The sequence below is a fragment of the Gobio gobio genome (genome assembly GCF_949357685.1).
Source record: "Gobio gobio genome assembly, chromosome: 19".
Taxonomy (NCBI): Eukaryota; Metazoa; Chordata; class Actinopteri; order Cypriniformes; family Gobionidae; genus Gobio; species Gobio gobio.
The window spans coordinates 7,591,569-7,607,137 of record NC_137112.1 but is presented as its reverse complement, the minus strand read 5'-3'; the positions used below and the strand labels follow the sequence as shown (position 1 = coordinate 7,607,137).

Here is a 15,569-nt window from a genome sequence, read left to right as displayed (position 1 = left end):
TGGAGCCGTTTTAGGGGAAATTACGTCAACACATTGAATAATGCTGCGCGTTCCAAGGCACTTCAGTGGGCCTTTAACACCCAGCCCTAATTGTTGTTGTTCAAAAGTTGAGTACCATTGTCTCTAGGAACTGGGTTGGGGAACTCTACCCTAGTGTTCTGCTGATGCTGTAGATATAACTTGTTTTCTCTTCTGCAGCTGAGCGATGCGATCAGCATCATCGGACGAGAGGACTTTCCTCAGAAATGGCCGGATCTCCTGACTGAGATGGTGAATCGTTTTCAGAGCGGAGACTTCCACATCATCAACGGAATTCTTCGCACGGCTCATTCCCTTTTTAAAAGGTATTTGAGATGCATTAGAATAATATGAATGCAACATTGTACCGTAGTCCTTTTATATAGGGGTGCACCGATCCGATATTAGGATCGGATATCGGCCGCGATACTGACAAAATAGCTGGATCGGGGATCGGAAAAATTAACAGATCCACAAGCCGATCCAGGTGGGTTTTTTTTTTTCGTCGCAGCAGAACCTACGTCATTCGTCAGCTTCACGTGTGTCGCATGCTAGCGAGCCAGAGAGTCGGCTGTGTGGAGGAGATATTTCACGCTTGCCACGCCAACTAGTTCTTCGGCTGTTTACAATAATTGCAAAGTAACTTAAATGTTTCGAGGGGAGGTGGTATTACTGCAAAGTCAGGGTTTTTCCTGCATTGAAATTTTTTTGCCGGCAGCCAAAATGAATTTTTGTCCCGCCAAAACCTAATTTGATGAGTTATTGTGATTTATGAGTGATGTAGAATAGATGCTGCGCTTGTGACAGAGCGAACGTTCAGAGAGCTCCTCCCCGCGCACACTCTCTGGGTCTTATTTCTCTGACCAGCTGACATAAAGCATACTTTCAATAAACGGGAAACAAATTATATTCAGTTATGAAGTGTTTTCTGTGTGTTGACATCTTTCGCAATGTTCTAACAGACGGGATTCGCACACAATGCGTCTGCTAATGTCCGATTTGCGACCTATATGACTCCTTTGAACTGAATCATTTTAACGATCTGTCCAACACTGAACTCACAAATCAGTTTATTAATTTACTCAGAACACATCTGAAATGAGAACACAAGTGTGCTTACCCAATTTAGCATTGGGTAAGCACCATAGCAATTTAGTAAGAATTATTTTTAATTATCAACAGTATTTCAGCTGATTTCTGTTGACAATGTGTAGTAAAATAAATAGGCCTAGCCTACAATCATTTAGACTGGAGTGAGGTGAAACCAGAACAAAGTGGTTATTAGCTAGCTGATAATTTTTATTAAATTGTATATGGCAGAAAATTTGGCTATTTGTTAATTTGTAATGCTACTTTTTAATATTGATATGATTATATACCAAAACAATTATCTGTAGTGTAAAAATGTTTGGTAACTGTCAGATTACTATTGTATGTTTGACCAATACACTGTTTTTTGTTTCCACTGCTACATTTTATTTATTTAAAGAAGTTTGATTACAATCTATTTTAGATTTGAATGCACAATTGTTTTTTAAATAAATAAGAATTTAACACTTTACATACGTTATTTTGTCTTAGTTATGTTTAGTTAGTAAAGTCTGGTGCCTTTAGTCTCTTCAAGGAAGGTATAAGGTGGAAGATATACAGTTTATTGTTAATTCAACAATAGTATCGGGTATCGACAGATACACAAAGCCCAGGCATCGGTATCGGGACTGAAAAAGTCGGATCGGTGCACCCCTACTTTTATATAATGTGTTTAGAGGTCAAACGATTCATCGGTTTTGCCGAATCATCGGTTTTGCCGAATAATCGGCACTGATAGCTGATTGGTGGAACAATCAGTTATCTGCAAAAATCCATTCTGATAGTTTTCTGGGTTGCGTCTGTTGCACCATAGTGGACGTTATTGAATGCACTCATTCAATCCCACAATGCACCGCAATAACGAGTGTAAGCTTGCTAATACATCCATGTTAACAAATGGGACTTGCAAAGTGTTACCTATAAAATGTACATGTTTCTAGGTTAGAGCTAAAGAAACATTTATTTAAAATAGTATTTTAATGAAAATGTGTTCTCTTAGAACTTCTCATTTTAATATATTTACATATGCATTTAATTTAGCACATTTTCATGGGTTCAGCACTGTTTTGCTTAGACTAGAGTGTTATGGTTTTATTTACTTATTTTTATCCAGCATCCATTTTAAAAACTATTGTTTGATTAATCGGTTATCGGCAAGTGCGGTCCAACCTATTTATCGGTATCAGTAAAATTCACTATCGGTCGACCTCTAAATGTGTTTGTTTTAATTATGTACGTTTTTAGACCTTTTTGTACTCGACCTTTACTTAAGTTTGATGTCTTGAATATTTTGTGCATTATCTCTGTTGTCTTTCAGATACCGCCATGAGTTTAAGTCCAATGAGCTGTGGTCCGAGATCAAGTTGGTACTGGACACTTTTGCACAGCCTCTCACTGAACTTTTCAAGGTGAGTCAATGAGCGGTTGTAATCTTGTGATTTATTCATTTCTGTATATGATATAATTGTTAAAACAAAAGACATTTGAATTTCCATATCGCGTTATGTTTTTCTTTTAGGCTACAATTGATTTGTGTCAAACTCATGCAACAGATGTCAACGCCCTGAAAGTGCTCTTCTCTTCTCTAACGCTCATTTCAAAACTTTTCTACAGCCTTAACTTCCAGGTAAGTCTGCACTCATTCCTCTCATGACACCTTTTTCACTTTTGTATGTTCCCTGTATGTTTTTGCAAGTAACTTTTCGATCTCTTCAGGATCTTCCAGAGTTCTTCGAGGATAACATGGAGACTTGGATGACAAATTTTCATAACTTATTGACCTTGGATAACAAGTTGTTGCAAACAGATGTGAGTTTTTGTTCATGGTAAAATATGACGACAGTTGCAGAGTAGTGCTCATAAATCAGATTTCTTGAACAACGAGTTCAAATAACCCAAGATTAAGTAACTAACATGTAACTTTTGCTGTAGGATGAGGAGGAGGCTGGTCTGTTGGAATTGTTGAAATCTCAAATATGTGATAACGCAGCACTTTATGCTCAAAAATACGATGAAGAGTTCCAACCTTACTTGCCTCGCTTCGTCACAGCTATCTGGAACCTGCTGGTCACAACAGGCCAGGAGGTCAAATATGACTTGGTAAGTGTATAAACAAAATGCATGTAAAATACAATCCATGTTGCGGATTGAAAAGTTTGAAGACTTTAAAATGTCTGCCTCTAGATTCTTTTTAGTGTTCATAGTGCTGTTGATTTTCTCTTAATAGTGCTTGATAATATTATGTCTGTTGTAGCTTGTGAGCAATGCTATCCAGTTTTTGGCGTCAGTGTGTGAGAGGCCGCACTATAAACATCTCTTTGAAGACCAGAATGTTCTCACCAGTATCTGTGAGAAAGTCATCGTTCCCAACATGGAGTTCAGAAGTATGTGTCAATGGGAATGTTGTCAAGGTCTTCTGTATTCAGGATTTTGACGTGTTGTAAATTGATATTTGTATGTGAACAGGTGCAGATGAAGAGGCTTTTGAAGATAACTCAGAGGAGTACATCATCAGAGACCTTGAAGGCTCAGGTGTGTTGATGCTACACTACATTGTTCAGGCTCTTGGATTTCCTGATGTCCGTACTAAATGATGCCTTCTGTCATTAGACATCGACACAAGGCGTAGAGCAGCCTGTGATTTGGTGCGAGGCCTCTGTAAGTTTTTCGAGGGCCCGGTGACGGGCATCTTCTCTGGCTATGTGAACTCCATGCTGGCAGAGTATGCCAAGAACCCTGGTGTGAACTGGAAGCACAAAGATGCTGCTATTTACCTGGTGACCTCTCTGGCCTCCAAAGCTCATACACAAAAGGTGAGATGCGTGTGTTTGAGATAGCTGTTTTACTTGGATTGCTAATTTTTCTATTCACAAACATCTCTACATTGTTTCATCTGAATTTCCCCTCCAGTTGTGCAGGTGTTCACCGCAGCATCGCCGTTTTTCTTGTGGCTCACTTACTGCAAATTGTATTTTTATAGTTTAGCTTATATTTTACAAGTACAACTTTCACAGTGCTTGTCTTTTATCACAAATAGTTGTCGACCGTTATAGATATCAGCATCGCCGTCAATGTTTGTTTGTGTGTGCAGGGCTCGACGTTAACATTTGTCTGGGACAAGTGGATTTTTTTGAAGGGGCAAATGAAAGAGAATTGAACTTGCCCGACCGGACAAGTATCCTGATTAAAACGTCAATAACAAAAAATAACTAGGGAATCACCAAAATGCAAGAATGATTCTGCATTCATTTGGTGTAAGCGGCGATCGATAGTGAACAATAATATATAATGTAATGTTTAATGAACTGACGGTAACAAGGTTGTGCTGTTGAGGCTCGGCGCTGCCTTTCGAGGAGAAGTAGAAAACAAATGAGCACCGCTCGCACAGAAACTCAGTTAACATACACGGTTAAAATGACAAATTGTGGAGATTTTATATTTATAACACATCATACAGTTAAACAACATCACAACCAAGAGTGCTGTTTTCCTGAATACCATCACATCTGAAAATGTGACACTGATTTCATATGACGGTTCCATAAACAATGAATTAACATTAAGTCACTTACATTTTAGATGCAATATGATGCAACATTTTACATGTAAATGTAAAATGTAAATGCAATATTGACAGTTTTTGTAAAACCATAAAAGTGAACAAGTGTAGCTCTAAATCTGGTAAAGTGTTGTAAAATACATTCATGAAAAACAAGTAAATATATTGATAGATATAGGGCCTATACTAAGAAATTAAAAGACATTTATTTTAAATGTATAACGCAACTTTTTAATGAGGCAGCAACATATAGATGGGTCAGAACAAGAAAGGCTATTAATAATCTTTCATAGCGTAAAGGTATTATAATACTAATGGCTCCAATAGAGAGCGCCGCGTATGCGCAGGAGGATGCACTTGAAGCAACAGAGTCACAGTGTGCCGCTCCGTCCGCATTGAAAAGTTCAACTTTAAAACTCAAAGGGAAGATCTATGCGTAGTGGATCTATCTATGCAACATTTTACTGAGGCGTTTCTTTTAACAGTTAACACTTCAGTTACTGTGTGTGAAGAACAACACAATCTCTAGTCCAGTGTTGTGATCTAACAGACACCCGGTAGAAAGTAATGTTAACACGTTTACAGCAATAAACTCCAGCAAGATAAAGTCAAGTTATGCGAAACCATAGAGCGCTATATACAGATCAAGCGTAATAACAGGAACACTGAATCATCTTGGAGAGAGTTTCATCGTGTTGTCTGTCGTAACCGAACGCGACACACAGTTTAAAGCTGAATGGAGAATTATACGCACAGTATCAGATTTGGATCTGTCCTGTCTGATCGATACCCGATCTGGCTAATAATGGTGGATCGGAGCCGATACTTAGTATCGAATCGGTGCATCCCTAGTGCAAATGTTTTAATTAATGCCACTTTTTTTAAAAAGTGTCATTTGTCTTTGCCTTTTTTGTGTTTGTTTTGTGATTGTGTGATCTAATTTGTTCTGCTATCTTGGCCAGGTTTCTCTTGAAAAAGAGATTCTATATCTCAATGAGACTAACCTGGTTAAATAAAGGTTAAATAAAAAAAAATTATCCAAAATCGTGCAGCTCTATCATATATGCTGATATATCTGTTGACCACGAGCGGGAGCTCCAAAGCATCCGAAATGAATCGGAGTAATCAAGAGCCTTACTTGCATGTTGTTCAAAATGTCTCGCACCTTAATATGAATTTTTAGAATATGAACTGTAATTGTGTTGGTCTGAGGTCCGGTCTGACAAACTTGTGCTTCTGTTTTACAGCATGGAATAACACAAGCCAATGAGTTGGTGAACCTGTCTGAATTTTTTGTCAACCACATTCTAGTAGACCTGAAGTCTCCCAACGGTAATTGACATTTAATTTAACGGTAACACATTAATATGGGGAACACACAACTACGACTTCTGCCTCAAACTCCTAGTTACTACGGTAGTTTTTGTAGCGTTCATGTATAGGTAGGATTAAAGGATTAGTTCACTTCAAAATGAATTTCCTAATAATTTACTCACCCCATCTCAAGATGTTCATGTCTGTTTCTTCAGTGGAAAAGAAATGAAGTTTTTTTGAGGAAAACATTCCAGGATTTTTCTCCACACAATGGACTTGTTCATTGCACAAGGTCCAAATCAATGCAGTTTCAAAGGAAGGGCTTCAGAGGCTCTGCACAATCCCAGACGAAGAATGGGGTATTATCTAGACAAGCCATCGGCCATTTTCAAGAGAAAAAAAAAACGTATATATACGTTTTAACCTAAATTGCTCATCTTGTGCTGCTCTGCGGCAAGGATTACGTAATCACGTTGGAAAGGTCACGTCAGACAAAGACTAATACAAACGTCCTTCAGCAAAAAAAGGTAAAACAACGATGTTGGATGAGTTTGAAGTTGGAGATAAAGGCTGTTTGTATTAGTCTTTGCACGTTCGCTTGGGGCGGTACTTCCGCCTACATCTAGCGTGACCTTTTTAATTTTAAAAGTGAACTAATCCTTGAAAGGATGTAGAATAAGGTCATCAATGCATGCTAATAGGCAACTAGATAATAGCCAGAATTGAACCCTAAAATAGTGTTACCCATTTATCTCTTCAGACAAATTCATATACGTGCATGCATATATACTGCCGAAGTTTAAGGCACGGTACTATTTTCACTTTTTAAAAAATGGCTTTGAGCCAGGTATTTATATATTTTGCTGTAATCTATCAGTAGGAAATATCAGTTTACATTTCCAAATGATGGTGTTGCTTAGAATGGGTTGTTTACTTCATTCCCTCAGTGAACGAGTTCCCAGTTTTGAAAGCAGATGCCATCAAGTACGTTATGACCTTCAGAAGTCAGGTAAACACTTTCTTTTCCATTACATTGTGTGCTTATCATTACACAAGTGTACTTCATTGTGTGTGTGATGGTGTGGCTTCTGTCTGGTCCTCCAGCTCCCTAAAGAGCAGCTGTTGCTGGCGGTTCCTCTTCTGGTGTCCCACCTGCAGGCAGAGAGCATCGTTCAGCACACCTATGCTGCACATGCACTCGAGAGACTCTTCACCATGAGAGGAGCCAACAACACCACCCTGTGAGTATATCCAGTACAAGACACGAGAAGACTGATCATGCTCCCATTTTGTGTCATTTGTTTTTGTTCTAAACTAATCCTGTTGTTTTAGCATCACACCTACTGAAATGGCACCGTTCACAGAGCAGTTACTCAACCATCTGTTCAAAGCTTTAGCAATCCCTGGCTCCTCTGAGAACGAGTACATCATGAAAGGTAATTGGCTGTTTCGTTTTCACAAACAATATTTGTCAGCTTTATTTTGTTTACTTTAATATTGTCTTTTTTACCTCTGTTTGTCATCTATCCAGCCATCATGAGGAGTTTCTCCCTCTTGCAGGATGCCATTGTGCCCTACATCCCCACTCTCATTGGCCAGCTCACCCACAAGCTCCTCCTTGTCAGCAAGGTAAGCCAGTCACTAAATCTGCTGTCCTCCAAAGGCGGCTCTAATTCAGGTTGGTGTCCAGTCAATGTGGTCCTTGTCTCAGTCCATGGCATTGGATTCACTGGCAGGACACACAGAAATATCCGTCCAATAAAGGGGACACTTCCCAAGCAGGACTTGATCCTAAAGGCAGGACGGAACACCTCCATGCAAGTTTCACACATAGGGTGTGTTCAGCATGGCACACTACCATACTTTTCAGAATTACAGAATTATCTGTATCCAGAGAAAAGCCACTCGCTGAATAAAACTTGCAGTAGTGAGATCCTTTGTCAAATGTAAAACTTAATTGAATCATTTAAATAAACTGTAGTAAGCAATATATGCGTTTTTGGTTTTAAACAGCCAGAACATTGACTGCTTTTTGGATATATGGGCACCCCATTAAAAGATGAAAAATAAAATAAGCGTCTCATTCTCTCTACAGAATCCCAGTAAGCCACATTTCAACCATTACCTGTTCGAGTCGCTGTGCCTGTCCATCAGGGTCACCTGCAAGGCAAATCCAGACACCGTGAGCAGCTTTGAGGAGGCCCTGTTTCCTGTGTTTACAGAGATCCTCCAGAATGATGTACAGGGTGCGTTACACTCTTATAAAGTAACTGTTTTCACACAATTGTTTGTTGACTTACGCAACCATTCAAAGGTTTAGGGTCAGCATTTATTTGACCCCCAAATACAGTAAAAACCGCAATATTGGGATATTATAATTTTGGTACTCAAGAAACATTTATTATTATCAGTTTTGAAAACCGTGATCAACTTAATTTTGTAGAAACTAGGGATGTCACAAGTACCGGTGCTTCGGTACCAAGTCGGTACTGAAATTATAAAAATGTGGTGATGCCTACATTTCTGTAGTACCGACTCCCGAGTGTATTCGTTACCCGCAGCTGCACTCAGTCGCGTCAGTGTTTATCCAAGCGCAGGGCTCTAGACTGTAGCCATATATATATATATATATATATATATATATATATATATATATATATATATATATATATATATATATATATATATATATATATATATATATATATATATATATATATATATATATATATATATATATATATATATATATATATAATATACACTAGTGTCTGTGGATATTAAACTGCAAAATACTATTTAAATATTACTCCTGCATGTTCTGCGTCTCTGTGTGAATGACGAGGCGTGGGCGGCCGCGAGTGACACTCGCTCGCTGTCTTTGTAGTATCTGCCGTGTCACTATATGAGTACACGAACACACAACGGTTTACCGTATCATTTGAGAAAACTGTCTGTCATATCATGAACACAGACACTCAAGGGTCACGGCAACCCGTCAAAATAAAAGTTTGGTTTAAAAAATTTAAATTGACAGAATATATCAGGCTACTGTTGTAGCCTACAGTAGATTTAGCTATATGTAATAATAATGGGTCTCTACTCTAATAATAATAATTATGCCTAGATGGTTAATTATCTTTCACTTGATCTTTTTTTATAAGCAATGTTTACTTTTAAACAGCATACAGCCTTTAAATGTTTGTATTATTTACTTATAATGATTATCATCTTAAATATTAAACATAATACATTTAATATGTATTTTTTTAAATAGGTAAATAAAATAAAAAAACATTTAGCTGTGGTACCGAAATTGGTACCGAGTACCGTACAATTTTTATGGTATTGGTACCGACTTCTGGAATTTTGGTACCGTGGCATCCCTAGTAGAAACCATAATACATTTCTTTCAAGATTCTTTGAATGAAAAGTTGTTGTTGTTATTTGAGTTTTGTTTTGTTTTGGTTTTTGAAAGCACATATGGACTTAGCAGTTTTTTCAGAAAAACATTTGTTAAATACCAATGAATTAGCTAGTGACATTTTTTAAAATAAGGCATTTTCAACTATTAACATTAGGGCTGCACGATTTGGGGAAAATATCTAATTGCGATTTATTCTGGTTAATTCCGATTGCGTTTTTACCTTTTTTTTTTAATTTTTTTATTTTTTAACAAATAGTGTCTATATAACATTTTGTGTTCCTATATTAATATGACTAATGATTGATTATTATTGCTAAATAAAAATAAGAAATATTACTATTACAATAACATTAATTATTAAAAAATTTAAATGGAGCATTTAGAAATAATAATAATATTTATAGTTTAAAAAGGATGGGTTACCTGTTAAAATGCAGACAGCCTATGATTAAAAATCATTAGAAAGGTCTAAGGATTTATTGTAAAAAAAAAATATATATATATATATATTATATTAATTTTAAAAATCTGTTGTTTTTATCCGTGATATCAATTTCTTAAAGTCCATGTCTTTAATATGAAATATGAGCCTCTTATGCATCCACTGTGCGGATTTAAAACTCCTGTACATTGTAGAAAAACATGGATTGTCATATACATTTATTTAGAAGAATTCTTTTTCGATGCACCGATCATGATTTTACATGGCCGATACAGATTTCCCTTTTCTTTTTTCTTTTTTTACACACAATGAAAGTATACATGAACAAGATGTTTATTTGGTATTTAACAGGCTAAAGTGGCTTTTGTCCAATGAAAACAAGTCTGCAATCTGAAATCAACGGGAAATTGAATTGGGTTGAACTTATGTGAAATTAAAGGCAACAACTGCATATTCTGCAATCCAAACAACACAATCAACACGCATTCAACAATCCAAACAATGTTACTTAAATCTGCATTTGTTTTTAAATTCAGTGTAAAGAAAAAAAGTATTTACCAGTGAAATTTAAATAAAACCAAAGTATATAAGTACATTGTTCCAAAATGTAAAATCAAATAATGTTTAGTGCAACGAAAAAAACAAAGATGCTTTTCAAATAAAATTAAGTCAATGTAATTTTACCGTAAATAAAAATCATCATCCTATACAGAACTGATAGTATTTCATTTCAAAAGTGCATGCATGTTCTTCTTTACAAAAAGAAGCATTTCGGCTTTGTCACAAGTTAGTCTGTTTCGTTTCTCATCCGATCCAACACGCGAGAAGCTGAGCTGAACAAATCTATGCTTGTTCCGGGCGCGGAGAGGTTAGTGCCTCGTCTCTTCCCTCAGTTCTCCAGTTTCCATTTGTAACACACAAGTGACATGTTCGCGAATGATTGCAATATAGGCGCATGTGCACGCGGGCACACTTCTGGAAAAATCGGCAGAAAAATGCAAAGAAAACCGCCCGGTTGCCGATTGTGCGCTAGATGCGAAAACCGGCCGTTTATGATTTTCGGCCGGTCAACAGGTGCATCCCTACTTTGCATTACTAGTTTGTTAAGATGTTTGACATGTGTTGCGTTTTCAAACGCACGTTATAAGCGACTCAAACTCGCAGTCTTTCAGACGGAGAACTCCTGATCACAGAGCCGTTCTTCTCACACACTGCGCATATATTTATTTCATTAAAATCGCAGCCTTTGCGCTTTCATTATCGCACATAAGCCAAATTGCGGTTCGATTTCGATTAATCGTGCAGCGCCAATTAACATTTTCATTGCCATTTAAAGTGAAATTACTGAATCTAAAAATGGGAGCCTGTTTAAAAAGAAGCTAATAAGCTAATTTTAAAGAAAACATGTCAGATGGACTTGGAGGCTTTTGCCGTGTTTGTCCCCTTTTTCACCCCTGATGAGTTTGCACCCCTGATATGTGCTTCCTGCGCTTATTGATGTGTGTATAGTTTGAATACACACTCCTGAAGTCATGTTTTTATGAGCCCTCCCTCTTGTGTGCCCCTCGCCCTGCAGAGTTTGTGCCGTACGTCTTCCAGGTGATGTCTCTGTTGCTAGAGATCCACAACAACTCCATTCCCTCCACCTACATGGCTCTGTTTCCTCACCTCCTGCAGCCCATCCTGTGGGAACGCACAGGAAACATCCCTCCACTCGTCCGGCTGCTGCAGGCCTACCTGGAGAAAGGAGCCGCCACCATCGCCAGCGCAGCCGCTGACAAGATTGTGAGCGTCTTTTTGCTAGATTAATATCTAGATCACGTGAATACCCTCCCATTAAAACTTTTTTTTGTATCCTTCCCTCCAGCCTGGTCTTCTTGGAGTGTTCCAGAAACTCATCGCATCCAAGGCTAATGACCATCAAGGCTTCTATCTGCTCAACAGTATAGTGGAGCACATGCCTCCGTAAGTGATGCATTGAGGATGCATGAAGAAAAAAGTTGACATGTTGCTGTGCTCTATTGATTTTTTTTTTCTGTTTGTATGCAGAGATTCCATCACCCAGTACAGGAAACAGATCTTTATTCTGCTCTTTCAGAGGCTCCAGAGCTCCAAGACAACCAAATTTGTTAAGAGTGAGTGATTTTTGTCATTCTGGTAGTTCACTTGCCTCATATTTCGGTGGCCCCAGTGAACACTACAAATCGCTCATTATACTGAACCATCACCCTTTCTCTCTTCACAGGTTTCCTCGTCTTTATCAACCTTTATTCTGTGAAATATGGCGCCATTGCATTGCAGGAGATATTTGATAGCATCCAGCCAAAGTAAGTTGTTTGTTATTCTAAATGTGTTTAGTCATAATTTTGCAGTGCTGATATTAAAGGGTTAGTTCACCCAAAAGTGAATTACTTACCCTCGTTCGACACCCGTAAGACCTTTGTTCATCTTCAGAACACAAATGAAGATATTTTTGTTGAAATCCGATGGCTCTGAAAGTCCTCCATTGGCAGCAATGTATTTTGCATTCACAAGACACATAAAAGGTACTAAAGACATCGTTACGAAGTCCATCTCACTACAGTGGTTCTACAATCAGCACCATGACGCATGCGCGAGAATAGAGCCGGCGTTCTGACACATGACCCGGAAGCGAGGAGCTTTGTTTACAAGCAGAGGAAGACGCGTAGTATCCAAGCTGTTGGATTCTACATTGATCGTGCTTTAGGTCTTGGCGTAGTGCTCAAAATGGGGCTAAAGAGTGCATTTCATGGATGCCTGAACCATGAGAGAAGAACAAGTGCACGTAAAAGTGCCTTATCAAAGCCTCGAAATGAAAGTCATATTCTCGTGCACGTGTCGTGGTGCTTCGTGAGTTCATGTCAAAGGCCCAGGCGGAAGACAGAAACTTGTTGAATAAAGTCGTTATTTAGATTTTTTTGTGCAAATTATTGTAGAACCACTGTAGTGAGATGCACTTTGTAACGTCTTTAGTACCTTTTATGGGTCTTGAGAGGGGAAGTGTCATTGCTGTCATCCGATGGCCTTTCTGAGCCATCGAATTTCGACAAAAATATCTTCATTTGTGTTCTGAAGATGAACAAAGGTCTTACGGGAACGACATGAGGGTAAATAATAAATTACAGAATTTTCATTTTTGGGTGAACTAACCCTTTAAGGTCTGCTTGCTTTTTTTTTTATTACTCACATTATCCCCACCTAAGCATCTTTGATAAAAGGTTTGCTTAACTTTTTATTTATATTTTTCCGTCTCCTCAGGATGTTTGGCATGGTTGTGGAGAAGATCATGATTCCTGAGGTGCAGAAGGTCTCAGGGCAGGTGGAGAAGAAGATCTGTGCTGTGGGCATCACGAAGATCCTCACTGAGTGTCCTGCTATGATGGACACAGAGTACACCAAACTCTGGTAAGACATGACACAGGACAGAGTCCTGCGCGGGTCCTGTTTGATAAACCTGCACCCGCTTTATTAACAGCACACCGACTCAATAATAGCCGACAGAAACACTCATTTAATTCCGAGAGCGACATCTGTCGTGTAAATTATATTGTATTGTGTGTGTATATATGTTCACTCTGCATTTAAACGCCACTCTTCTTAAAGGTCCCATGGCATGAAATTTTCATTTTATGAGGTTTTTCAACATTAATATGAGTTCCCCTAGCCTGAATATTGTCCCCAAGTGGATAGAAATGTTGATCGGTGTAAAACCGAGTTGTGGCTGTCTTTCTCTGCCTTTGAGAAAATGACAGGCCAGACTAGCCAATCCTGAAGTCTCCTGGTTTGACGTCCAAGCAGGCACGGTTTCCTCCCTTTCCTCCGCCCAGAGAATCTGGCACGCCCATGCAAACGCTCGTCGAGAGATCATTGCATCATTGCTTGTGAACGAGTGAACGCTGGCAGTTTCTCAGTGTTTGGATGTACAAATGAAAACAGAAGTCTTTTTTCAGTTCCTTCTGATCTGTGATCAGTGATTTCTGATGTGTAGCTAATTATTTATTATTCGTGCACACAATGCGGCTTCTCTCTCTCCAGACAGAACGGTGTTTTCGTGTTTTATATCTTGTGAGTCAGTGTTTTTGTACGTCCTCGTCGCGTCTATCGGTTCTAAAATGTGCATACAGTCATGAGTTTCTGCTCAACATCAGCAGAGATAAACCTCACACACGCCGAAGCTCGGCCTTCAACATCCCCGACCCACAGTACTGCATCTGGCCCACAGCGGAGGCACCAAACGCGGCGTGAGATTAAGCAGAAGGGGGGTAAGCTTGAGCATATCCGGGCTAGCCAGCCTAGCCCCACAATAAACTGGATTACATCCGATTACTGCTGTTGTGTCTTTGTTTGCGCTGTGTACACAACGCGCGTCACTGACGCTTTTATTTTATTTTAAAAATAATGCTATTATCAACACTTACTTTTAACTCGTTCATCTCGACAGCTGTAATGGTACTTTGCATGTGTTACAAAGTTGGTAGAATAATGATGAAGAGACGGACTCGGTGTGACTGTTTATTCAGAACTCTCAGATACAAACACAATAAACTCGCGCTGACTGACAGCGCTCTCACAGCTCAGTAGTTACTATAAATAACTTTGTTAGCAATCGCTGAGCTCAGTCTCTGATACATTAGTGATGTCCGGTTCGCGAACGATCTTTCTTTTGAACCAGTTCTTTTTAGTGAACCGAATCAGTTCACCAAATCGGACTGAATCGTTCTAAACGGTTCGCGTCTCCAGTCAGCGCTGATCCATAATTTACTAAAGTTACTAACTTTCTGACATGAGTGACAGTCCCTCCGACTAGAAATAGACTAATAACCTAAAGTATATGCTGTAACTACAACAGTTCAGACATGCTGAGAACTGATGTGAAGTGAACTCAGGTCCATCCGTCTCCCTGGCAGACTCGTGCCTGCTCGTGCCTCGATAAACCACGCCCCCTCCGCTCATATAAAATGCAAAGATGTCAGCCAATCACAACAGTGGGCGTTTTTCCTGAAGTCTCACAGCAGACACGCCTCTTGAAGCAGGGCATTCAGCCACAGGGCAAACAGCAGTATAGAAAAAATGCCTTTTATTTCTAAATTATGACATTTTATGATGTAAAAGTCATACTAACAATATAAGTACAGCTCAGGAAACATTATAAAATAATAGAAAAATGCCATGCCATGGGACCTTTAAACTCATCAGTGTATATGTGGCCATTGGTCCTCTTTTTACCAGCATGAAAAATAGGCTAAAACATTTATTCATATTGTGAATAGATTAAATGAAGAAAGCAAGCAAAGTGCGCTCCTTTTAATATAATCATTATAGCTGTCAATCAGATGCAGCGGTGGTCTGTGTAGTATTTGTCCCGCCCCCTCCTCCACTGTGATTGGATGGCTGGGTAAAAAAGTGACCGTGAGGAGCACTGTCCAAAGTTGAACTGTTTAAAAAAAAGGGGAAAAAAGACCAGGCAAATCAACTGTCAATCGTAATGCAATATCATCGGTTTTCCTAAATTAGAACACAGAACGTTTAAATGTTGGTTTGGAGCAGATTTGTCTGGTAAAAATAGTATTTTTGTATTCTAAATATCACTTATTCTGAAGCAATATTCTCACCAGTGTTCTACCAGTCTATCATAGCCTATTTAAATCTGCATATTTGCATTTTTTTTTTTTTTTGAATATACAAATAAGAAATGTTGG

General features: G+C 38.6%; 1 protein-coding gene across 1 annotated transcript in view; it reads left to right on the top strand.

The window, feature by feature from the left end:
* Window positions 1–15,569, top strand: part of cse1l (CSE1 chromosome segregation 1-like (yeast)) — a 30,085-nt gene that overhangs the window by 8,085 nt on the left and 6,431 nt on the right. The window contains exons 5-23 of the mRNA XM_079843826.1: window positions 199–344; window positions 2,426–2,516; window positions 2,627–2,734; window positions 2,824–2,916; window positions 3,040–3,207; window positions 3,362–3,491; window positions 3,574–3,639; window positions 3,718–3,920; window positions 5,914–5,998; window positions 6,928–6,989; window positions 7,085–7,221; window positions 7,313–7,416; window positions 7,512–7,609; window positions 8,076–8,226; window positions 11,426–11,634; window positions 11,717–11,814; window positions 11,899–11,984; window positions 12,095–12,176; window positions 13,129–13,275. Of these exons, the coding sequence (XP_079699952.1) occupies window positions 199–344; window positions 2,426–2,516; window positions 2,627–2,734; window positions 2,824–2,916; window positions 3,040–3,207; window positions 3,362–3,491; window positions 3,574–3,639; window positions 3,718–3,920; window positions 5,914–5,998; window positions 6,928–6,989; window positions 7,085–7,221; window positions 7,313–7,416; window positions 7,512–7,609; window positions 8,076–8,226; window positions 11,426–11,634; window positions 11,717–11,814; window positions 11,899–11,984; window positions 12,095–12,176; window positions 13,129–13,275 (2,264 nt within the window). The remainder of the gene's footprint in view (window positions 1–198; window positions 345–2,425; window positions 2,517–2,626; window positions 2,735–2,823; window positions 2,917–3,039; window positions 3,208–3,361; window positions 3,492–3,573; window positions 3,640–3,717; window positions 3,921–5,913; window positions 5,999–6,927; window positions 6,990–7,084; window positions 7,222–7,312; window positions 7,417–7,511; window positions 7,610–8,075; window positions 8,227–11,425; window positions 11,635–11,716; window positions 11,815–11,898; window positions 11,985–12,094; window positions 12,177–13,128; window positions 13,276–15,569) is intronic.